At 35.3% G+C, this 26,113-nt stretch overlaps 1 protein-coding gene across 2 annotated transcripts in view; it reads left to right on the top strand.

Moving 5' to 3' along the window:
* Positions 1-26,113, top strand: part of g (adaptor-related protein complex 3, delta 1 subunit-like garnet) — a 204,628-nt gene that overhangs the window by 34,248 nt on the left and 144,267 nt on the right. For both annotated transcript variants that reach the window (XM_089105783.1, XM_089105784.1), the window contains exons 6-10: positions 84-223; positions 10,133-10,206; positions 11,450-11,744; positions 13,965-14,113; positions 24,590-24,817. In XM_089105783.1, the coding sequence (XP_088961909.1) occupies positions 84-223; positions 10,133-10,206; positions 11,450-11,744; positions 13,965-14,113; positions 24,590-24,817 (886 nt within the window). The remainder of the gene's footprint in view (positions 1-83; positions 224-10,132; positions 10,207-11,449; positions 11,745-13,964; positions 14,114-24,589; positions 24,818-26,113) is intronic.

The following is a 26,113-nucleotide window of genomic DNA, read 5'->3' as shown; positions in this document are numbered from 1 at the left end:
ATCCAATTCGATCCAGAAGAAGGAATTTCTGTTGATTTCAAAGCTGACGTCACCGAAATCAACCCATTATTTATTTTTTGCAGGAGTTCAATCTGCAGCTGTAAATGTAATCTGTGAATTAGCCCGGAAAAACCCCAAGAATTATTTAAGCTTAGCTCCCGTTTTTTTTAAGTTAATGACGACGTCAACAAACAATTGGATGCTCATCAAAATAATAAAGCTTGTAAGTACTGCTGCTTCATTGCTACAATTTTTTAAGTTAAGGACTAGTATACTGTAATTAGTGGAATTGGTCCTAGAATATCGGGGGAGGGCTCATTCAGACGGAAATTAAAGTTCTAGTGCCCTTTCAAGTGACCAAAAAGATTGACCAATAAAAAAACAGTTTTTTTTAAGTTAAGGACTAGTATACTATACTTAGTGGAATTGGTCCTAGAATATCGGGAGAGGGTTCATTCGAACGGAAATTAAAAGTTCTAGTGCCCTTTTTAAGTGATAAAAAAGGTTGACCAATAATTTTTTTTACCAAATTTATTTTTTTTATTCAAAAACAACTTATAATATCAAAAATGTAAAAAATAATTTTCTAATGCTTAGGTTGAATTCTTCTTCTTTTCTTTCTTTTATCCAGCGGTATTTGGTCCTCCTTTCCTTGTTTCCTCTCCTTTATCCTTTTCTTAATAATAGGTTGGTGATACCTCACGTAATGGATAGAATCAAACCGGTCAAACCGGTTTCCTTGTCGTACTCCTTAAAATAAAAGGTCAATCCTATTTCTTTCTTCTTTTTATTATCTAAGACTCCTTGCTTATTTATAATCTAATTCATCAGCAATCAATTTCATCAGAAGCAATTTCAATCAAAGCAATTGGCACAACAGGAAAGTTTCAAAGCTGTCAATGTGCAAATGGTGCATCTTTTGAGCTGATTTTTAATGTTATCCAAGCGGGTAGCCTGTACGAAGGTAGCCTATTTAAAGCATGTTTATACGAAATTGGCCTATTGAAAACAAAGAAAACATGTACGGTATTCTCTTACTAATTTTTAAACAAAACAATGTCTATTCAGCTTACTGTTTACTGTCTATTCAGCATAAATAATGCATTCTGTGTCTGCAAAGGTTTCAATCAAGGCGGTTAGCACGACAGGAAACTTCCAAAGCTGTCAAATTATTCAATGCTCTTTTGAGCTGAAATATTATGCTTTCTGAGCAGGTATGCTAGAATTGGACTGCCTTTTTCTGAACTCAAAACAGAAAATTTTGCTCCGTTGAATCAAGAAAATAACCACATTGACTAATTATGTACGCTTAATTAAATCTGAATATTTCCAGCACAAAACGGGAGATTTTAAACTCTAATCTTCGGTTTAAAGCTAAAAACAATTTCATACTAAAATATTTTTAGGAACTTTCCTTTCCTGAACTTTGAAAAGAAAATTCTGATCTGTTCGACCAAAAATAAAAATCACGCTTTCTCTTTTAACAAGTTTCATTAAGTTTGAAGATCTCTTTTCTCCGGAACAAAACGGGAGATTGTAAACTAAAATCTTTCGTTTAAATATAAAAACAATTTCATACTAAAATATTTTTAGGTGTTTTCATTTTCTGAACAGAAAATTCTGCTCCGTTCGACCAAAAAAATTCATGCTTTCTAATTTTGCAAGTTTCATTAGATCTGAATATCTCCGGCCCAAAACGGAAGATCTTAGACTAAAATCTTTAGTTTAAAGCTAAAAAAAATTTCATACTAAAGTATTTTTAGGTACTGTCCTTTCCTGAACTTTAAAAAGAAAATTCTGCTCCATTCAACCCAAAAAAAATCACGTTTTCACATTTTGTAAGTCTCATTAAGTCTTAATATCTCTTATCTCTGGCACAAAACGGGAGATTTTAAACTAAAATCTTTAGTTTAAAGGAAAAAACAATTTTGTACTAAAATATTTTTAGGAACTTTCCTTTCTTGAACTTTAAAAAGAAAATTCTGCTCCGTTCTATCAAAAATAAAATTCACGCTTTCTCATTTAACAAGTTTCATTAAGTTTGAAGATCTCTTTTCTCTGGAACAAAACGGGAGATTGTAAACTAAAATCTTTCGTTTAAATCTAAAAACAATTTCATACTAAAATATTTTTAGGTACTTTCATTTTCTGAACAGAAAATTCTGCTCCGTTCGACCAAAAAAATTCATGCTTTCTATTTTTGCAAGTTTCATTAGATCTGAATATCTCCGGCCCAAAACAGAAGATCTTAGACTAAAATCTTTAGTTTAAAGCTGAAAAAAATTTCATACTAAAATATTTTTAGGTACTGTCCTTTCCTGAACTTTAAAAAGAAAATTCTGCTCCATTCAACCCAAAAAAATTCACGCTTTCACATTTTGTAAGTCTCATTAAGTCTTAATATCTCTTATCTCTGGCACAAAACAGGAGATTTTAAACTAAAATCTTTAGTTTAAAGGAAAAAACAATTTTATACTAAATATTTTTAGGAACTTTCCTTTCCTGAACTTTAAAAAGAAAATTCTGCTCCGTTCGATCAAAAATAAAATTCACGCTTTCTCATTTTGCAAGTTTCATTAAGTTTGAATATCTCTTATCTCCGGCACAAAACGGGAGATTTTAAACTAAAATCTTTAGTTTAAAGGAAAAAACAATTTTATATTCAAATATTTTTAGGTACTGTCCTTTCCTAAACCTTAAAAAAAAATTCTGCTCTGTTCGACCAAAACAATTTCACGCTTTCTAATTTTGCAAGTTTCATTAAATCTGAATATCTCTTATCTCCGGCACAAAACGGGAGATTTTAAACTGAAACCTTTAGTTTAAAATATTAAACCAAAAACAATTTCGGACGAAAAATGTTTTTAGGTACGGTCATTTCCGGAACTTTAAAAGAAAATTCTGCTCCCTTCGACCAACAAAATTCACCCTTTGTAATTTAGCAAGTTTCATTAAATCTGAATATCTCTTATCTTCGGCACAATACGGAAGATTTTAAACTGAAATCTTTAGTTTAAAATGTTAAACTAAAAACAATTTCATACAAAAGTATTTTTAGGTACTGTTATTTCCTGAACTTTAAAAAGAATATTCCGCTCCCTTCGACCAAAAACATTCACGCTTTGTAATTTTGCAAGTTTCATCAAATCTTAATGTCTCTTATCTCCGGCACACAACGGAGGATTTTAAACTGAAATCTTTAGTTTAAAATGTTAAACTAAAAACAATTTCATACAAAAAATATCTTTAGGTACTGTTATTTCCTGAACTTTAAAAAGAAAATTCCGCTCCCTTCGACCAAAAACATTCACGCTTCCTAATTTTGCAAGTTTCATCAAATCTTAATGTCTCTTATCTCCGGCACACAACGGAAGATTTTAAACTGAAATCTTTAAACTAAAAGAAAATTCTGGTCTCGTCGACCCAAAAAAATTCACGCTTTCTAATTTTGCAAGTTTCATTAAACCTGAATATCTCTGTCTCCGGCAAACAATGAGAAAAGTTAAATGGTTTCCTAAGATTTCCGGAAAAGTAGCTGTCGGCTTTTAGGTTTCTGTCGTTTGTTCGAATTTCTTAGCAAAGCTATACGAGTTATGGCAAGACCGCCCAAACAGTTCTGAATAGTGACAAATATCTTGGGCAGACAGAATTAGTATATTTTAACTCATAGAACAAACGACTTTTTTCACCAGTCTTTTGAAGCAAGATTCAGACTTATCAGTGTAACAAAGAAGTTGCTAATTTAAAAACTGGTAAACCGGTTGGAACTGGTTTATAAAAGGAAATTTAGACAAAGAAGTTCCAACCAAGTTTGAAAAACCGGTTTATAAATATGGATTGTTGGATTGCAAACTATCAAATATATAACATTTATAAACTTATTCAACGACCCGGAAAGATCTACAGTCCAAATCCACAAAGTTTTCTTTCTAGCTAAGATGTTGAATTAACAATCTAGAATATTAAAGCAGTGTATGTTGACAATGGTGGTCAGTTACTCTGTTCTAATTCTTTGTATAATCCGATTTTTGTTTAATTATGCTAATAATTAAACATATATAGCCTACTATAGGCTACTATTACAGATTATAGTAAGTTTTAGCTGCAACATAGTAAAGAACTGATAATGCAGACCGCTCAATCTCTATTGAAAATTACATTCTGTAATTTTAAGTAATCATGACAAACGAAAAATCTTCCAAACAGAATAAGTGTATTTTAACCTATCAAATCGGCCCTTTCTACTGAAAAACTATTCTCTTGAAACAAGATTCAGAATTATCATTGTAACAAAAAAGTTTGTTGACCGGTTTACAAACTGCTCCCCATAAGCGAGGTGAAAATAGCGACGAAGACCACACTGCCTTTCCATAACAAACAACAAAAGCACGAAGAACAAAAGGGAAATCTTTTTGCAAGACAGTGGAGATAATTTGAATGAATATTTCGTTTTTTTTTATTTCTATTGGTCGCATGTTGTTGTGAGTCTTTTTTCTTTTATATATTTTTGCCTTGCTGAGGACGGCTCTTGTACATAGGGCCGAAATATTCATTCAGATTATCTCCACTGTCTTGCAAAAATATTTCCCTGTTGTTCTTCGTGCTTTTGTTGTTTTTACAAACTGGTAAACTGGTTACTAAAAGAAGAAGTTGAAACACGTTCATAAACCGGTTTTAAAACTAGTAAAGCGGTTTGAACCGGTTACTAAAGAAAAGTTGGATAAAGAGTTGAAGATAAAGAAAGTTGAAACAAGTTTGTAAAACTAGTTCACAAAATCGGATTGTAAGATTGCAAACTGTCGAATGGCATAATCATACCTAAGCGACGGCCTGACAAAAACCTACACAATCAAAACGGTCTGACAAAACCTGCACAAAACCTACACAATTAATCAAATCTATACAAAACCTGACAAATCCACACTAATTTCTTTTGAGTTAAGTTGTCCAATTCGCCATCTTTATTTTAGAAGCAGTGTATGTTGACAATAAGGGTAAAAAACTCTTTGATTCTTGGTGTAAATCCAATTTCTTTTTATTTAAAAGTCGTATGTCAGATGAAGTATGTTTAGGTGAAGTGTAGGAAATTTTAACCTTTGAGAAATCCTAGATATTATATAAAGTTTAATGTAATATATTGATGGCTTGCTGGCCTTTATTTATAAATCAAGATCTGAAAAGTGTTCTCTTTGTATAGATTTTCTTATAGATTGTGAAGAAAATTTTTAGTTCCAAGATTTAATATTTTGAAATTGGTAATTTAGAAAACGGAAATCTCTTGCAGGAGAGGATATTTCTTGAATCCATACGATTAAATTTATTATTTACTTTTGTCTTGATTATTTACTATTGTCTTGACGGAAAAAAAAACAAAAAAAAACAAGAATCGGCCAGACCGTGTAAGCGTTTTGAAACAGAGATTTTGATTTTGATTAAATTAAGTTTCGTGTAAATTAATTTTTAATTTAAAAATTAATAAATTGTAAATTTTAAATTAAAATTGTAAATTAATTTAACAAATTAATAATTAATTAATTAATTAATTAAAAATTAATTTTTTCAATTCTTGAAAAAGTAACCCTCTGCCCTGAAAAAAGAATCCTTTGTCTTGACCTCACCCCCCCCCCCCACCTTCAAACAAACACTCTGGCTACATTCTTGCTGGTGAGATGTGCCTTTGTTATAATGCGTCTGAAGATGATGTATCGACCACATTGTAATCAAAGTTTAATTGGGATAATTTTCTTTTCAATATTGCTAAGTTTGGATTTTTTACTCACTGTGAGCCACGAATAGGCCGGAAGTTGGCCTTCCCGCTGATTAACTTAATCCGAAGGTAATAATTTTTCAATTGGCACTGTGTCTAATGGAAGAAGCTATGTTTGATTGTTGTCCAAACAAAATATATTAACTCCGATTCCTTGTAACTTTTCAGCGTTTTATTTCTCACTTTTAAATATGACCTTTCAGATAAAAAGGTAGAGTTGTAACTCCTAATTATCTGTATCTCCATTTCTTCGGTCAACCTGATTGTTGAACATAATTGGAAGAAGTTATGTAAGTTCACCTGCTGCTCTGGATCATTGTGTTTGTAATCTCATAAACACAGAAATTTAGAAGATACTAGTATATATATATATATATATATATATATATATATATATATATATATATATATATATATATATATATATATATATATATATATATATATATATATATATATATATATATATATATATATATATATATATATATATATATATATATATATATATATATAAATATATATATATATATATATATATATATATATATATATATATATATATATATATATATATATATATATATATATACAAATAGCGACAAAGACCACACTGCCTTTCCATCATAAGCAAATAAGTAGAATAACAGGGAATTTTTTATACAAGACAGTGGAACGCAACTTTAAATGAATATTTCGACCCTATATCCAAGGGCCGTCCTCAGCAAAACAGACGAAGAGAATAAAAACAATATAAAAGAAACTTACATTAAAATGCAATCATTAAAACTGTTTAAAAAAAGTTTTAATGATTGAATTTTAATGTAAGTTTCTTTTATAATGTTTTTATTCTCTCGTCTGTTTTGCTGAGACGCTCTTAGTTATAGGGTCGAAATATTCATTTAAAGTTGCGTTACACTGTCTTGTATAAAATTTCCCTGTTGTTCTACTTATTTGTTTATATTTATATATATATATATATATATATATATATATATATATATATATATATATATATATATATATATATATATATATATATATATATATATATATATATATATATATATATATATATATATATATATATATATATATATATATATATATATATATATATATATATATATATATATGTTTTTTTGCACAACCCCCACCCTCCCCCCCCCTGAAGAAAGGCTCTAGTTTTGGATAATTCATAGCTGATGATTCTTGCCTTGTTAATGATTCTTGCGGAGTTAATGATTCTTGTTTTTGGAGAACATATTTGCTTGTTTGAAAATTTGCGAGGTTCTTCCAGTTGACCTGCTTTGCTTTGATATTTAGATTGAGGAGTGTTTACCCCGTTTGACTTGAAATTTTCTTTTATTTCGTTCTTTTTTTCTTCCTAGTGGAAGCATCCATAAAAAAATGAAATTCGCCGCTGAATTTAAATTTTAATTGAGCATTAGAATTATTTGTATAACAGTATTTTCACTACTTAAACAAGGGAGAAAGGGACTGTGATTGCAAGGTTCTACGACTTCAATTGAAAATGTCCTTTATGAAGAAATATATGGTCAGAAAAAAGAAAATAAGTTGTTTAATGCATGGACGTAATTGACTAATGTCCTTAAATCCCAGCCCTCAAAACAGTCATGCGACATGTACTATTGATACCTCAATATGATCAGAGGTGTGAATTGAGCAATTAGACATATTTCTACGATGTTATAGCTACCTTCTAGTTCTGCTAGTCAACAGAGGATTTATGGACCCTACTAAGGAGGCTACTACTACTATTAACTCACCGCAGCACCAAGAAGCCTGAGGCCAACACAGCTACGCACGCTCCTCCTCCATCCTAATCTATTCAAAGCTCCCCTCTTTACACCTCTTTCAGGAAATTCTTATTTCCTTTAAATCTTTTTTATGACATCCTCCCATCCCAGACAAGAACGACCTGCTTTCCGTTTAGTCATTGACGGTCGGCCGAAAAGGACAATCTTCGGCAATCTGTCATCCTTCATCCACAGAACGTGCCATAGCCATCTCAACCTTTCTTTCATTATACCCTAGAAAGCGGTGTCGAACCACATTTTTTGTACAGCCTACTGTTTGAAATACGGTCAGTCACCCGGTTAACCAGAACAATCCGTAGACAATTTCTCTGGAAAACATCTAGCAAATCTTCTTCCGCTTTTCGGAGCGCCCATGCTTCAGAGCCACATTTCACGACTTTCATCACTGTAACTTCCAATATTCTAATCTTAGTTTGCAGACTTATCTTTCTATTTTTTCAAGCTTTTTTTAACTGTGAAAAAACACCTTTAGCCTTGACTATTCTACTTTTAACATCTTCACTGCTCCCATTTATTTACTAATAATACTACCAAGGTAAGTGAAGCTGCCCGCCTGATCAATCTTTTAGTTATCCAACGTCACCTTTTCATCTTCACTTATTCCTAGCCTTGGGGACTTAAGTCTTCTTAACATTGATTTTTGAACCTATTATAGCACCCTGAACTCTCAAAACCTCTAAAAGTTCATTCATTTTGCTCATACTTTCATCTAAGATACTTAAATCATCAGCATAATCTAAGCCCAGGAGAATTTTTCATCCCCATTTGATTCCGTGGTCTCCCATTGCCTTTCCTGTGTTGCTTCAGACAAAATTTATCAAAGTGATCCATATAAAGGGCGGTAAAATACAACATTGCTTAACTCCTGATTTAATACGAAACCAGCTGCTGACCTCATTTCCTACCTTAACCGATGCAATGGTATTCTCGTACATAGCACGAAACACTTTAATGTATTTGTCTGGCATACTATACAAGGATAAAACCTTTGCTAAGGCTCTTCTATCAACAGAATCGAACGCTTAATCATAATCTATAAAACTGAGGACCAAATGTGTTTGACAACTCAGGCACTTCTCAATTATTAGCCTAAGAGTGAAACTTTGGTCGACACATGCTCCACCTTTCCTAAAACCTCACTGTTCATCTCTTAAACCTTTGTCTACAGCATCTCTCAGTCTAAAAAGTATCATATTACTATATAATTTTCTACCTATAGAGACCAGACTAATGCCCCCATAATTACCACACTCACTCATATCACATTTCTCATACAGTGAGGTTTAATTAAGGTTTTCCTAAAGTCGTTAGGTACTTCCTCTTTTTCAAAAATAATAATTATAATCTTCAGTAATTTATTTCTAACCTCAGAGCCAGCATATTCAAGAAACTCATTTACCACACTATCGGCACCTGGAACCCTATTATTTTTTAATCCTTTTAATACTGTCGCTAATTCTTCCTCACAAAACAAATCTTCCTTCACATCCAAACTTTTCATTTTCCTCTATATCTCTGCCTGCAACTCTATCTTGGACTGGAAGGTGGAATACACAAGAGGAGGGATGGTAAACCTCGGGTATGCTCTTCTCGTCGTCTGGCAAGTTCTACTGCTAACTTTAAATAACGTTATTGGATATAAATAACGTTATACAAGAGGAGGGATTGTAAACCTCTTGTTGGCTCTTCTCGTCGTCTTGCAAGCTCTAGTGCTAACTTCAAATAACGTTACTGGATTTAAATAACGTTATACAAGAGGAGGGATGTTAAACCTCGGGTTGGCTCTTCTTGTCGTCTGGCAAGCTCTGCAGCTAACTTCAAATAACGTAACTGGATTTAAATAACGTTATACAAGAGGAGGGATTATAAACCTCTTGTTGGCTCTTCTCGTCGTCTTGCAAGCTCTAGTGCTAACTTCAAATAAAGTAACTGGATTTATATAAGGTTATACAAGAGGAGGGATGGTAAACCTCTTGTAGGCTCTTCTCGTCGTCTGGCAAGCTCTAATGCTAACTTTAAATAACGTTACTGGATTTAAATAACGTTAGGCTATAACGTCCACAATAAATATTTTGTGTTAACTGTTTCTCCCTCAAAACTAGAATACCTAACTCAAATTACGGGTAAGGAAATACATAAATATTAACTGAAACATTTTCTTAAAAGTTATTAAATGCATAAATTCTAAACTCTTCAAAGTTTAAAGTTAAGCGCGTAACGCGTACGTTTTCAAAGCTTTTCATCATTTGGTTTGGTTATATTTATTGGCTCTGCTATATCAATTGGTGAAGTCTGAAAAACCTTAGATATCTCTTTCCGAACTATGGCATTATGTTGAATGCTTTCAACGTATTTCAGGACGTGTTGGAAGTAGAGGAGCAGTATACATTAATATAAATAATTAATATATACAATTATATATTTAATATATATTAATATATAATCCATATAAATTAGTAACCATTAATCCGTTTTTAGCAATTCTTTTATCCTTTTATTTCGCTGAGTTCACTCGTTTTTGCAGTTTGGGTCATTAACACCCCTTGAACCACGCCTTGGCAAAAAGCTGATAGAGCCCTTGACAAATTTGATTCACAGGTATTTTTTTCACCTGCTTATATATCTTTTGACTCTTATTGCATTATTGCTTGCTTATAATTTTCTTTTTTTAGCTTGTTTTAATTTTATATGCTTTGCTTTTTCTGATTCCTTTTCTGCATTTTATATTTGGTTTTTTTCAGGTCTTATATATATATATATATATATATATATATATATATATATATATATATATATATATATATATATATATATATATATATATATATATATATTCATATATAGGAAGGGAGGAGGGAGGGGGGATAAATTTGGATAATCGTAAACAGTGAAATATGCCTTCGGGTCCATTCTTAGGTTTCTTGGAGTTGGGCTCCTGCAAAATGCTGTTTTTACGTTGAAGTGTTGCATTGTGGTAAAAATTTAAGTCATACTGTTATTTTCTGAATTGAGGGTTAAGCTACCTTGAAGAGGGGCAAATTAAAGAACCCCTTACCCCCTTCCTTGGAAGATGCATTAGAATATTAAAAATTAGATAAGTCTTAAACATAAGGTGAGATTTTATTTATTGAGAATTTTTTTATGTTAATTCAAAATTCATATTCTTCTAATTCTACTAATTTGATTTTTATATTAAAATTCTCAATTTTCATAGAAAATTAAATTTTCATATTAAATTCATTTCTCAGGTCTTGAAAAAACGGTAGATAATAGGTGGTTTATATGTAGAAAAAAGTCATGAGAAAGTCTTTGGGGTGATGGGTTCCCGTCCCCTTTTTTACACGTCTATCTCTCACTTGCTCTCTTTTAAAACTTTAGTCTGGCTGACTTGCATACCGTAAAATATACCTGAGAGAGCTTTCAATTAATCTGTTGATATTTCGAAGCAGAATATCATCGAAAATGTTTATCCTCAATTTCAGTCAGTAACCTCTCTTTCTGCATTACCACGTGGCACCAGGTTGACTGGAAACATGTTAACTGGCATAGGGTTGGCTCCAAGATTTTTGAGCAACACCTGATCATTCACCTGCGGTTCGAGCCCCTGGTAGAAGATATGAAGGGGTTCGAATTCCCCGGCCCTTCTTCGCGTGTCTGTCTCTCATTCTGTCTTTCTTTTTTAGTGCTTCAGCAATGTCACTCCTCTATGAGTGCATCAACACTGTGACTGTTGTTTTAGTTTCTTCTCCTTCTTCCTTCTTTTAGTGCTTCAGCAGTGTCACTCCTCGAAAAGTGAGCTAGCACATTGATTAGCGTTTTAATTTCTTCTTTTCTTTTTTAGTACTTCAGCAATGTCACTTCTCTATGAGTGTATCAACACTGTGATTGCTGTTTTAATATCAATTTCAACTGGTATGCCCAACCACGACGCGTCAATCCAGCTATGCGTTCAAAAACTTAGGATTCTTATTGAGGACTCAGATCAAAATTTAAAGTATCTAGGCCTTTTGGCTATGTCAAAAATATTGAAAACTCATCCAAAGTCAGTGCAGAGTCATAAGGATTTAATAATGCAATGCTTGGATGATCGAGATGAGTCTATTCGATTGAGGGCGCTTGATCTACTCTATGGCATGGTAATTTTTTTTTTTTTTTGTATCGATTTAGTTTCAAAAGCCAAAGACTATTAGATACGAATAGTTAACCAACAGTCAGATCGAATAAGATTTGACCTGTTCAAGCAGCCGACCTGTTCATTTATAACTTTTTTAGTGTTTTCATCTGTTTTGACATGGAAGGGTGACCCGGGCGTGAATCCTCTAACGTATTCTTGGGCATCTTGGAAACGCTTAAACCGATCAAAAACTCGCAAACGTGATAAACATCCATTGTCACACACTTCTTTTAATAATAAACAAGATTCAGTAGGGCTTTTTTCAAGCTTCATGCGATATTTAACGACAATTATCATTTATCCGGCAAAAACGAAACATCAGCTCTTATACAAACGAAGGCTGCGGCCAAACTAATTTGTTTACGGACAGGGGGGTGGCTCATTCAAAAGAGAAGGCGTCACGATACGCAACTTTACACAACGATACACAAAGCCCCGAGGGAAGCCAAAACAAGCTCCAGATATCAATAGTACAGACTTCTTCCCAACTCTTGAAGCAGCTGTGGAAATCACCCCTCGAACCAAAAAACAGTAAGTTCAAATGCTCAATCTGGGGTGAAGTTAAGTTCTCAATTTAATTGGGGTTTAGAATTTAAGGTCAAGTTTTTGCAGAAAATGATATATTTTATCAAGAGACAGCAACTTAAGGATATCTCTACGTGAATTCTGGCGGATACGTCTGATTGAAAGCAAAATTCTCTTAACTTCAGTTTGAATACTGTTTGGAATAAAGACTGCCGTGGAAAATAAAATTCCTCCAATCCTCTTTGGTTTGAGGAATAACTTTTTTGGGGTTTATTTTCAGTAAAAAATCCTTTTTGGAATTTTCATTGAAAAAATTGGACAGAACGATGATTTTGCCTTCCCCCCTATCCCATAATTTGGTCATTTTACACTACTCAAAGGCTCATTTGAGTCCATGTCTAAAATGTAATACAAATAGTGGATTTTTACCAGTGCATAAGCAAGAGAAAAGGAGATATTATTATTTTTGTTAACAACTTTACACAATGATACACAAAAGAGAAGGCGTCACGATTCACAACTTTCGGTCGTTCTCTTTTGGCGAATGCATGCTTCATTTTTTGGAAGCATGGTTAATTTTATAACCCATAAAGTTAGGCATGTATATATGTTTGTTGCAATTCTGTTCTAATGAACCAAACAATATCAATTGAACCGACATGAACCAAACTTGAACCAATATCAATTGAACCAACATTAATCACACATGAACCAACATGAAGCTATATCAAATGAACCAAACAATATCAATTTTTACACATATACTTTAGTTAACACCTTAAGAAACAGGTAGAATTCCCATTGAAGTGACTTAATCAATTTGTAAGGGTGGCTTTAAGGGTGGCCCGAACTTCCTCCTGAGTAAAGTGAGGGCTTTACGCAAGTACCGAATGCCATTTTTAAAAGCTACCAAAAGAATACTTTTTGTGCTTACTGAAATTAGAGACCCATGAACACAAATACTTGACAGTTGATTCCATTGACATTATTCACGTTTTCTGAGTATTAATTATTTCTTACGCTGACATTAATGACATTTTCTGAAATTAATTATCCAACAACATCGGATGGGTTAGTTAATAATCCTAATTTTTGAAATGCTTTTAATCAGAAAATATGACCGTCATTTTATGTTGGGTAAACCTTCTCGAGGTAAATTCCTCGGGGAAACATTTTCCGTGGGTGGTATTTTCCGTTACGGTGAGTTGTCCAGGAGAATTTTCCGTTGAGTGAATGTTCTGCTTGGGTATTTTCCTGTTTTTTTTTTAAATACCTTTAAATTTAAAAATACGGTCGTTATTTGTACACAGGGGATTTATCCGCAGGGGGGAATTTTCGGGGGATGATTTGCTGGGTTTTTCTTTCTTTTGAGACCACAGTAGCGCTCGACAGGTAAGCTAGTATGTATGATATATATATATATATATATATATATATATATATATATATATATATATATATATATATATATATATATATACTATATATATATATATAGATTTATATACATAACACATATATCATGTATGTGTTCAGCCAATAACTGCTGCTCATTAAAAAAAAAAAAAAAGAAAGAAAAAAAAAAGAATCTAGGTAAGAAGTTGTGAGAAGGAGAATAATAAGCCGTGGTTGATGCTTAGAATACGTGCTTTTGTAGGTTAACAAGAAGAACTTAATGGAAATTGTGAAGAAATTGTTGGTTCACATGGACAGGGCGGATGGGACAGCTTATCGTGATGAACTTTTGAATAAAATTGTGGAGATTTGCTCACAGAATGACTACCAGCATGTCATCAATTTTGAATGGTATTTATTTTTATTTATGTTCATGTAGTATTCCGGCTTAGGGTTGAGAGAAGCTTAGACTACCCCTGATCACTATCTCCCTTCTCTCTCTGTACCTCGCTGTCTTTCGATCTCTCTCTCTCTTCTTCCCTTTGTCCATTTCTCTTTGTCGTCTTCCCACTCTGCTCCTGTTAGTTTTGTTCTCCGTCTTTCTGTCCGGAACTTAGCTTTGTTCGTACTTAGGCTCAGGCAATTTCTGGGATATGTTTAAGGGTTACTGCTTGTATCATATAACGGTAAAAAATAATACAAAAGAAAAAAAAATAATTCCCAAAAAATATTCCTGATATTTTTTTGGAATTATTTTTTGGTCTTAATTATTTTCTGGAGGGGTTTGGCCCAATTCACTTGACGTGACCAAGCCATTGGAGCTGCGGTTTTTTGTCTGTTGAGTATGACATTAGAAAACTGCCACCTTTCACATGCTGTTGTAATCTTTATGCGATCAGTATACTTGATTTTAGCAATGAGAGACAGGTATCTGATCGTCAGTTTTTCCTCATCTCATCATCTGTCTTGACATTTTTCTGGATATCTGGACATCTATCTGAAAATCTGGACATCTGTCTGGGCATCTGTTTGGACATCTGTCTGGACAGTGCGATAGTGCAATCTGGACTGCCAGAAGTTTTCCCTTGTCTTGGTTTTGAGGGGTCTTGCGGTCACTTTGAATCGGAGCTCTCATAGCTATTGGTAGTTATGATACTTTTAAGGTACAAGAAGCGCCCTTTGCCCTTTTCAATCAGTCACCCTTCCACGGTGAGTATGTTCTTGTTATATGTTCTTGAATATGTTTTTGGTGGGAGTATGTTCTTGCTCACTTCTGGGTTATCTATTGTTGTATCTTGCCACGACTCTTTCAGTGATAGAACGATAAACAGTTAAAGACTTTTCGAAGCAATTTCGTTGACTATAATGTAATATCTTCGGGAAAATATATTAGATTTTTTTTTCTGCAAATGTAATGTACATAAACCTAGAAAGATGTTAGTCGAAAATCGCATGCTAAAAACGGTTCTTTTTCTGATCTTGGGAGCGCTTTACAGTAGACTGCATTTGGGACAGAAGAATCATCAGTTGTACAACTAGTGTGGTGGCAGTGGTGGGAATCAGAAGAGGCAACGCTAAGTATGTCGCTGTTCAGTGTCGTATTTCTTTTTTTATCGTTGTATTAGTTTCTGTTTAACAGTAAAACTGGCATCATTCCAAGCATGTACCCCCTGCATACGTGTACTAATAATTTGCTGAGGTTGTCTAATAATTCCGAATTAATAATTTGCAGAGTTGTAGTAATTTGCAATATATTGTAAAAAAAAATTGCTAATGATATAATGCTAATGCTTTGCAGAGAAAAAGTGTGAAGTAATAGTTTGCAGAGGTTGTCTGCAAATTTTCGGTTGTGCAAATTCTGCTGAATTTCGGATGTCTCATAAGCCAATTTTCACAGCAGCGAAGGAGATCAGAGCGAACTACGGCTTCCCAAACGACTTTGTTCTCTCTCCTCATTGAGAGAGGTTCACCGATTTGAGAAAAGAAAAACTGAAGAGACTGTTTGGAAAGAGGCCAATTAGTGAAATGCGCTCAGAAATACATTTACAACTATCGTTAACATAAAAAGCTATGATTATAGATTCATTTGAAGTTGGGGTGTGAACCTGGGGTGTACCTCGCTGTCTCTCCTGAACTGAACTGCTGGAACAATTTGCTTTTTCCAAATACGATTTTGGTAGAGGTGGAGCAAGTGAGTTTTTTTTTAAAGCAAAAAAGAGACAATGGGTTTGTTCTCAGCCTGTTAATGCGGGCCCCAGCGTTCGAACTTAGCTGTAGCAACACACTGAACGGCTCGGAATCGATTCCGGTGATGATATTATGAGAAATCGTGTCCATACTAATCCAAACAAGAAGAAGCGTTCTGCAGTAGCGTAGTGGGTTTGATCTAAAAAGCTATGATTGTAGATTCAGTTTGAGTTGGGGTGTACAATAGTGAACCTGGGATGTACCCCGCTGTCTCCTGAACCGGACTGCTGGAGCAATTTGTTTTTTTTTCAAATATGATTTTGGTAGAGGTGGAGCAAGTGAGTGTTTTTTGAAAGCCAAACGAGACAATGGGTTTGACCTCAGCCTGTTAATGCGCGGCTCAGCGTTTGAACCTAGCAGTAGCAACACGCTGAAGGGCTCAGAATTGATTCCGGTGATGCTATTATGAGAAATCGTCTCAATACTAATCCAAACAAGAAGTGTCCTGTAGTGCCGCAGTGGTTTTGATCTAGAAAGCTATGATTGTAGATTCAGTTGGAGTTGGGGTGTACCTATGTAATGGTGAAAGTGATGTGCAATAATGTCCTCTATAGCCTTGCTAAGGTTAATCCTTGAAAAACCTTTATTTTCGAAAAGGGCACTAGAGTGTCTGATTACCAATCCAATGAGTCCCCTTTGAAGTTTAGTAAGACCACACTTTTTATGCGCTATATGTCCCCAGGGCAAAGCTTACGACCCCTGCCCTGAGGACTGGAGGGATTTATTATCCTCAAAGACATAATTTCCAGACCTTTCTGAATAGGCTTAACAAAAATGGATATATTAAAATTTTGACTGAAACGTTTTGGGGAAATTATGGGTTTGGAAGGGGATATTTATACTTTAATAAGTCTTGACTAATAAAAAAAAGCCACCAGTCCTTTTAGTTTCCAACAAAATTTGCGCTTTTTGGAGCTTCTATGAAAACAAGCTTCTACGAAGGGCCTTTGAAAATGGCTATCTGAAAATTTTGATTGGATGTGTTTGGGGAAATGGTGAGCGTGAGAGGGGGGTTACCTACCCTCCAATCACTTTCGACCATTAAAAAGGGCACCAGCCCTCTCAATTTCCAATTGAGTGAGCCCCTTTTGAAGTTTCTATGACAACGCTTTCTATAATAACCTTATATGCCCCCTGGGCTCTCAGGGTTTGTTATCCTCAAATACATAATTTCCAGAACTTTCAACTACGTTGAACAAAATGGCTATCTCAAATCTTTGCTTGATTGTGTTTGGGGAAATGGTGATCGTGAGAGGGGGGTTAGTGAATCGCCATTCACTTTCGACTATTAAAAAGGGCACTATCCCTTTCAATTTCCAATCAAATGAGCCCTTTTTGAAATTTCTACGATAAAACTTTCTATAAAAACCATATATGCCCCCAGGGCATAACTTACAACCCTTTCCCTTAGGTTTTTTTTTGGGGGGGGGGGGTCATCCTCAAAGACCTAATTTGCAGAATTTTCAATTACGTTGAACAAAATGAATATCTCAAAATTTTGACTGGATGTGTCTGGGGATATATTGGGCGTGAGACGGGGGTTAGTTGTTCTTCAACCACCTTCGACTGTTAAAAAGGGCTCTAGCCTTTTCAATTTCCAATCGAATGAGCCCTTTTTGAGGTTTCTACGACAACTGCTTCTGTAAGAACTCAATATGCCTCCAGGGCATAACTTACAGCCCTTGCCCTGAGGGCTGTGAGGGGGATGTCATCCGCAAAGACCTAATTTCCAGAACTTTCAACTACGTTGAAACAATTGGCTATCTCAAAATTTTGATTGTACGTTTTTGGGAAAATGGTGGGCGTGAGAGGGGGGTTAGTTGCCCTCCAATTACTTTCGACTATTAAAAAGGGCACTAGCTATTTCAATTTCCAATCGAATAAGCCCTTTTTGAAGTTTCTACGACAACACTTTCTGTAATAACCTTATATACCCCCAAGGCATAACTTACAACCCTTGCCCTAAGCGCTGTGGGGGGGGTTGTCATCCTTAAAGACCTAATTTCCAAAACTTTCAACTACGTTGAACAAAATTGATATCTCAAAATTTGATTGGATGTGCTTGGGGAAAAGGTGGGCGTGAGAGGGGACCCTCCAATCACTTTCGACTATTAAAAAGAGCACTAGCCCTTTTAATATCCAATCAAATGTGCCCTTTTTGAAGTTTCTACGACAAAGCTTTCAATAAAAACTATATATGCCCCCAGGGCATAACTTATAACCCTTGCCTAAAAGGCTATGGGGGGAGTTTCCTGCTCAAAGATATAATTTCTAAAACTTTCACCTACATTGAACAAAATGGCTATCTCAAAATTTTGATTGGATGTGTTTGGGGAAATGGTGGTCGTGGAAGGGGTGACTATAAAAAAGGGCACTAGCCATTTCAATTTCCAATCGAATGAGCCCATTTTGAAGTTTCTACGAAAATATTTTTTATGAAAACCTTATATGCCCCCAGGGCATAAATTATAACCATTGCCCTGAGGACTGTGGAGGGTTGTCATCCTCAAATACCTATTTTCAGAACTCTCAACTACGTTGAAAAAAATGACTATCTAAAAATTTTGATTGTATGTGTTTGGGGAAATGGTGGGCTTGAGACGGGGTTAGTTGCCCTCCAATCGCTTTCGACTATTAAAAAGGGCACTAGCCCTTTGAATTTCCTCATCGAATGAGCTTTTTTGAAGTTTCTACGACAACGCTTTCTATAAAAAATCTTATTTGCCCCCAGGGCATAACTTTCAACCCCTGCCCTGAGGGTTGTGGGGGAGAGTCCTCCTCAAAAACATAATTTCTATCTGGAAATCCACTACGTTGAACAAAATGGCTATCTCAAAATTTTAATTGGATGTGTTTGGGGAAATGGTGAGCGTAGAAGGGGTCTTAGTTGCCTTCCAATCACTTTCGACTATTAAAAAGGGCACAAGCCACTCCAATTTCCAATCGAATGAGCGTTTTTCGTAGTTTCTACGACAACTAATTCGATACGTGCCCTGGTCTTAGAAAAAAAAATACATTGTGCCAACATCGTTCTTTACTTAGGCAGCGCTAAAGCGCTGTCTAAGTAACCGGCAGCGCTATTGCGCTGCCTATGAATAAAGCGAATTAAAACTTTCAATTTCCAAACAAATGATCCCTCTATGAAGCTTATACAAGCATACCCTCCATAACAACTATAATGCCCCTAGGGCATAACTTACAACGTCTACCCCGGGCCCTGGGGGGCTGTGTTGACTTTTTTATCTGATGCATTTAGGGCGTGGAGGGGGGAGGCTAGTTGCCCTCCGATCTCTTTTGAATCTTAAAAAGTGAACGAGAACTGTGAATGTCCACTCAACTAAACCCTTTTCGAGTTTTATACGAGTATCCCTTCCATAAAAACCATTTATGTCCCCAGAGCATTACTTAAAACGCCTGTCTCCGGGCCCTGGGGATTTCATCGACACAGGAGTTTTTCTTATCTGACCTTTGAACTATTTTTAATGCAACGGCTCTGTGAAAACTTTTATCGCATAGGCTTGGGGGAAAAAGGGTGTGTGTGTGTGTGTGGGGGGGGGCTAGTTGCCCTGGGATATTTCTTGACTCTTTAAAAGTGAACTAGAGCTTTCAATTTTCAATGAAATGGGCCCTCTCTGGAGTTTATACGAGCATCCCTTTCATAAGAACCATATACGCCCGCAGGATAACACTTACAACGTCTACTCTCGGGTCCTGGGGGCTTGTGTTGACTCTGGAGTTTTTGTTATCTTATCTTTGAACAATTCTTAAAAAACTGGCTGTCTCAAAATTTGTAGCGGATGGGGTTGGGGATAAAAGGCGTGGGGGGAGGGGGTTGGCTAGTTGCCCTTAAAGCTCTTGACTCTTAAAAAGTGAACTAGAACTTTCAATTTCCAATTAAATGAGCCCTCTGAAGTTTTTACGAGCATCCCTTTCATAATACCCATACATGCCTTTAGGGCATAACTTAGAACGCCTTCCCCTGGGCCCTGGGGGCTGTATTGATACCGGAGTTTCCCTAATCCGGCCTTTGAACTATTTTTTTAACAAAATGTCTATCTCAAAATTTTCATCAGATGGGTTTGGAAAAAGAAGGCGTGGGGGGAGGGAGGCTAGTTGCCTCCCATTGAATGTTCGAGTGAACTCGAACATTCAATTTTCAATCAAGTGAGCCCTCTGTTAGGTTTATACGAGCATCCCTTTCATAAGGACCATATATGCCCCAGGGCATAAGTTAAAACGCCTGTCCCCGGGCCCTGGGGGGTTGTGCTCGGCCTGGGGGGGGGGGGGCTAGTTGCACTCCAATCTCTTTTGACTCTTAAAAGCTGAACTAGAACTTCCAGTTTCCAATGAAATGTGCCCTCTCTGAAGTTTATATGAGCATCCCTTCCATAAGAACCATATATTCCCCCAGGGCATAACTTACAACGCCTGCCCATAGGCCCTGGGGGGCTGTATCGACCCCGGAGCTTTCGTTATTTGGTCTTTGAACTACTAAGAAAATGATTATCTCAAAGTTCTTATCAGATGGATTTTAGAAAAAAAGGGCGTGGATGAGGGGGCGGGGGGATAGGTGCCCTCCGATCTCTTTTGGGTCTTAAAAAGTGAACTAGAACTTTCAATTTCCAATCAAATGAGCCCTCTTTGAAGTTTATACAAGCATCCCTTCCATAAGAAACATATATACCCCCAGGGCGTAACTTAAAACGCCTGCCCCTGGGCCCTGGGGGGTTGTGTTGTCACCGAAGTTTTGTCAAAATAGCTATCTCAAAATTTTGTCGGATGCATTTGGGAAAAAAGGGCCTGGGGGGCTTTTGATGCTTAAAAAGGGAACTAGAACTTTCATTTTTTAATCAAATCAGCCCTCTCTGAAGTTTATACGAGCATACCTTCCATAAGAACCATATATGCCCCCAGGGCATAACTTATAATCCTTGCCCTGAAGACTGTGGGGGGGGGGGGGAGTATCTTGCTCAAAGATATAATTTTCAGAACTTTCAACTACGTTGAACGAAATGGCTATCTCAAAATTTTGATTGGATGTGTTTGGGGAAATGGTGGGCGTGGAAGGGGTTTTAATTGCTTTCCAATCACTTTTGACTATTAAGAAGGACACTAGCCATCTAAATTTCCAATCGAATGAGTCCTTTTTGAAGTTTCTACGACAACGCTTTCTATAAAAACCTTAAAACCTTTCTTAAAACCCAGGGCATAACTTACAACCCTTGTCCTGAGGGCTTTGGGGTGTTGCCATCCTCGAAGACCCAATTTCCAGAATTTTCAACTTCGTTGAAAAAAATAGCTATCTCTAAAATTTTGACTGGAAGTGTTTGGGGAAAAGGTGGGTGTGAGAGGGGGAGGGGGCGTTAGATGCCCTCCGATCACTTTCGACTATTAGATAGGGCACTAGCCCTTTGAATTTCCAATCGAATGAGCCCTTTTTGAAGTTTCTATAAAAAAGCTTATATGCCCCCAGGGCATAACTTACAACCCTTGCCCTTGAGGGCTGTGGGGGGAGTTTCATCCTCAAGAACATAATTTCTATCTAGAAATCAATTACGTAGAACAAAATGGCTATCTCTAAATTTTGATTGGATTTGTTTGGGGAAGTGGTGGGCGTGGAAGGGGTGTTAGTTGCCTTCCAATCACTTTTGACCCTTAGAAAGGGCACTAAAACTCTCGATTTCCATCGAATGAGCCCACTTTGAAGTTCATACGACGACCCCTTTCATATGAAGTGCCTCTGGGGAAAAAAATAATAATAACAATAAAACATTGGAGCCGTATGGCCTTTACTATAGGCAACGCTATAGCGTTGCCTCTGGTGCGGGTTCTTTCTGTTTGATATCGTAAATATCCAATTTTGGAATTAGAAATGTGTATGAATATTTAAGTTATTTTTTTCCAGACAAATGTTTCCAAAAATACACTGAACAGTATTGCCTGACAAATAATTAAATGCTCGATTAAAAATGTGATTTTGAAGATTCTATGGTAATGACCAAAATAAAGCCACAAGGCCATAACAATAAAATACAAGTTATGGGAACAATAAATAAATCACCATCTTTTGAATATAATCAAATTTTTTTAAGACCGAGAGTTTTACAAATATTGAGGGATCCTCCCATAAAATAAGATTTTCTTTTCAACAAACAAGGTACGCCTATGAGCACTTCTTGTAACATTCCAAATTTTCTCTTTACATTTCCCCATTTTTATTTGAACATTCTCAATTTAATTTTCGTATTTATCATAGATAAGCCCTTATTTCATTAAATTTTTTTAACTCCCCTCCCCCCTTTGAACTCCTCCTTGTTCCCAATTCTCTTCGACCTGACAATGAGTTGCAAACTGACATTAGGTATTCAATTATAACTGAGGAAGAATGAGGCAAGTAATTGCTCCACTTAATACATTTCTCTTGAGGAGAATTTTGGAAATTTAAGTCAATTGGAAAATTAAAAAAAAAATTAATTAAATTGTTTAATATATAAGGAAACACAGTAGACACGACTGTACGGAAATAAAGTATATTTTTACCTAGTGACAATATGGGGCTATATTTTCAGCAGCCTGGTGACATGAATTTGGAAAAAAACCTATTAAACAAAATATGTTTGATTGATTGGTCAGTTCCGCTTTCTTATATAATGTCATTAAAAGTTTTCTTTGTTTCGAAACGTGTTATATCTTCTTTTATCAAAAAAATATCGCCTTTTCCTTGCTAGAACCAAGTTGTCATCAGTTTTTACAGCTGCTCTTTAAAGAAAAAGGCGGCTCTAAAGGTGTACTTTTTGTTTTGATCTGACTCTATTTAGGAGTTATGGGTTATTATATTTCTTAACATCGGACGTGATCGTATCTTGCTAGGTTGCTAGCTACCGCTGCAACCCGGATTTGATCTGACTCTATAAAATATATGCATTTGTTTTAAACGTTTTTTTTTGTTAATTATAAAAGGACGTAGATGTGACAAGTTCCTGATGTTATATTAACATAAGATACTACAGTTACAGTGTTATAGAAAATGCAGTTTTTCGTAAAATATTGATTTTTTTATTATTACAAAAGGCACTAGATGTGACAATTTCCTTTAAAATGAGCATTAAACAGCTCTCTATGATGTTCCAGTGCCCCGCCATCTAAAAAAAAAGAGGAAAAAAAGATGCCGTATATGCAGACGTGGTTGCAGCCACTTTTTTTTATTTTTAAGACAATATATTTTCCTTGTTGTTCAAGCAAAGGGACGGTAAGTTTCCTATATAGGGGTTTCGGACAAGGCAGTTCTAATAGCGTACTTCTTGTTTTGGTTTGTTTGTTTTTTTAGGATTAATGGGTTATTGTAATTTTTACTAAGGGACGTGGTCGTCTTTTAATAGGTTGCTAGTTACCGCTGTAACCCGGACCTCGTTCGTGTGTTATATCATCTTGTATATGAAGGTGCGGTTTTTGGCAATGATTGTATTTTAATTTTAAATTGTGTTTTGTTACTTACAGGACGCAAATAATAGTAGTTATAGTAATTTACTTTCAAATGAACCCTTAAATATCTCTCAATAATTTTTCAGCGCCCCACTAGCGGCTACTAAAAAACAACAAAGGAGAAGCAGGAAAATAGTGAAAAGAGACATATTACTGCTTCCCATGCGGAAAAGTGATTTTTCTTGTTACTAAAGATAGGGGACTTTAATTCTTCTTAATTGGGTTTTCGGTTATGGAACTTCCAGCAATTTTTCATTTGTATTCTACACCATTCTTGTGGTTTTTTAGGCTACTATTCAAAATTGGCATAGATTTGTTTTCGCTATAAACTTTCCTTGCTTGAATTTTTCTTCTCAAAATTTAATATTAAATTTTCGGTTACTATGGGGTAGGGTTTGTTGTTTTCTAGGTTGCACCAAAGGGGCCAACCATGATTCAGTAAATGACCCTTCACTCCCCCATTTCTAAAATGGTCAGATCATGTTTAACTCTCTCCGCCATGCAATCTGTCTCAAAATAATTAAAAGTATTTTAATTTAAAAATATAGAGAAAGTCTAGTTGTTTTAGAACTATGGATTTTGTTTAATATTTATCGATGGTAGTGTGTTCAAAAGTCCTAGAAGAGAATTTGTGTTACAATGCCCGTTTTTATCATTTTTTTACTGTAAATTTTGAAACAGTTTTTTACTATATTTTTATTAAATATTTTTATTTTTATTATGTTTTATTATATATTACATATTTTATATATATTTTTTTTACTATACGGTATCCGTTATTTTTAAGCTAATTTTAGCAAAATAATTAAAACAAATGAAAATTCGAAATAAAAATTTCAATTGAACTAAAAAAAGTCTGAAATTGCCAAAATAATAACCATTGTCATATAGTTTACTTTTTTTTTTTAATTGTGATGAAAGTGGTTGATGCTGGGAAAATGTCGTTAGACCGATTTTAGGAAAATTGAAACTTCCTGGGAGGGTGTAAAGCGGGAGGCTTTGAATGGATTTGAGTAGAGGAAGAGCATGCGTAGCTGTGTTGGCCTCAGGCGGCTTCTTGCTGCGGTGAGTTGTTAGTAGTAGTAATAGTATTGTCATATAGTCAAACCTTGAGGGGTTGCAAGGTGAAAATGAATTTTACCGTTTTCGTTATTTTAGGTACATTGATGTTCTCGTAGAGCTGAGCAAAATTGAAGGCATTAAACATGGTACGATTTTATCAAATCAACTACTCGATGTCGCTATTAGGGTACCAGCTGTCAGGTCATTTGCTGTGCAACAAGCTGCCCTGCTTATTGAAGACTCGCAGGATATCATCACCTGTGAAAATAGTGCCTCTGTTGACGTTCTTTATGCAGCTGGGTACATTTGCGGGGAATTCGCTGAGTAAGTTGATATATCTTTGTAGGCTACATCTTTCTAGGCTACTTTGTACGATACATCATGCAGGAATTTTTTTTTTGGGTAGGGGGTGAGGGTGGTAAGAGCTTGCCTTATCTTAATGATATTAGTAAGGATGATGGGTGTGGTGAGTTTTAAAAAGAAAGAATTCAAGATGCATGGTGTTTTTTTTTCATTTAAAAAAGTTTGGATCGTAATCGGTGTCTCTCAAAAGCCATAACTGAAATAAATACTTTTACTTCCTTCTTACTTTAGTTGAGACTCGGTATAGCTTCTGCTTGATACCCTGATGAGAAGAATTTTGGGGATCTCTTGCGTTGCGCTGCCTAAGTAAAGAACGATTTTGGCACAATAAGGGATAATTTATTTATTACCCACTATAAAAAAGAAGTGGAGTACATCAAGAACAAAAAAAAAAGAAAAAAAAAGAAGCAAACTCGCACACTTAACAATTATTTACATAAAACGACGTAAATTATGGTGCACAGGAAGATATGTAGACAGCTACAATTTTCCGCAATCAGTGACTTTCTTGTGAATTAGAAAGGTCACATCGCGATATGAGATGCCGGTTCCGGAACCATAAAAGGAGTGACAAAAGTTACCAAGAACACCTAAAATAATAAGTCCGGAGAGATTTCAGATCTTTAGGCTTCAGAATTGGAAGAAAACCAGATAAAAAAATAGAATGATCGCAAAAAGAAGAGTATAATTTCCCAAGCACTTTTCTATTGTACCTCCCTCTATTTGCAACAATTTTTGAATATCCTATCTGAATTTTTTTTTGCATTAGAAACTTCAGAGCCCGAAGTGTTTTGAGATTATTAGTAATGTGAAAACCAAGCCACCGCAAAGAAGAGACACAGGGAATGTACTATGTATTTGTTTCTTTCTTTGTTTAGACCAGGGCACTTCGTATCGAAGGAGTTGTCGTAGAAACTTCGAAAAGGGCTCATTCAATTGAAAATTGAAATGGCTAGTGCCCTTTTTCATAGTATAAAGTAATTGGAGGGCAACTAACCCTCCTCTCTCGCCCACCATTTCCCCGAACACATTTAATCAAAATTTTGAGATAGCCATTTTATTCAATGTAGCTGAAATGTCCGGAAGTTAAGTTTATGAGGATGAAAAACCCCCCAGCCCCCTTGGCAAAGGTTATAAGTTATGCCCCGGGGGCATATGAGGTTTTTATAGAAAGCGTTGTCGAAGAAAGTTCAAAAAGGGCTCATTCAATTGGGAATTCAGAGGGCTAGTGCACTTATTAGTAATCAAAAGTGATTG

This window comes from Artemia sp. Qi Xiang Cuo, chromosome 20 (assembly GCF_049724085.1).
Source record: "Artemia sp. Qi Xiang Cuo chromosome 20, ASM4972408v1, whole genome shotgun sequence".
NCBI classification, from domain to species: Eukaryota; Metazoa; Arthropoda; class Branchiopoda; order Anostraca; family Artemiidae; genus Artemia; species Artemia sp. Qi Xiang Cuo.
This window is presented reverse-complemented; position numbering and strand designations above follow the sequence as displayed.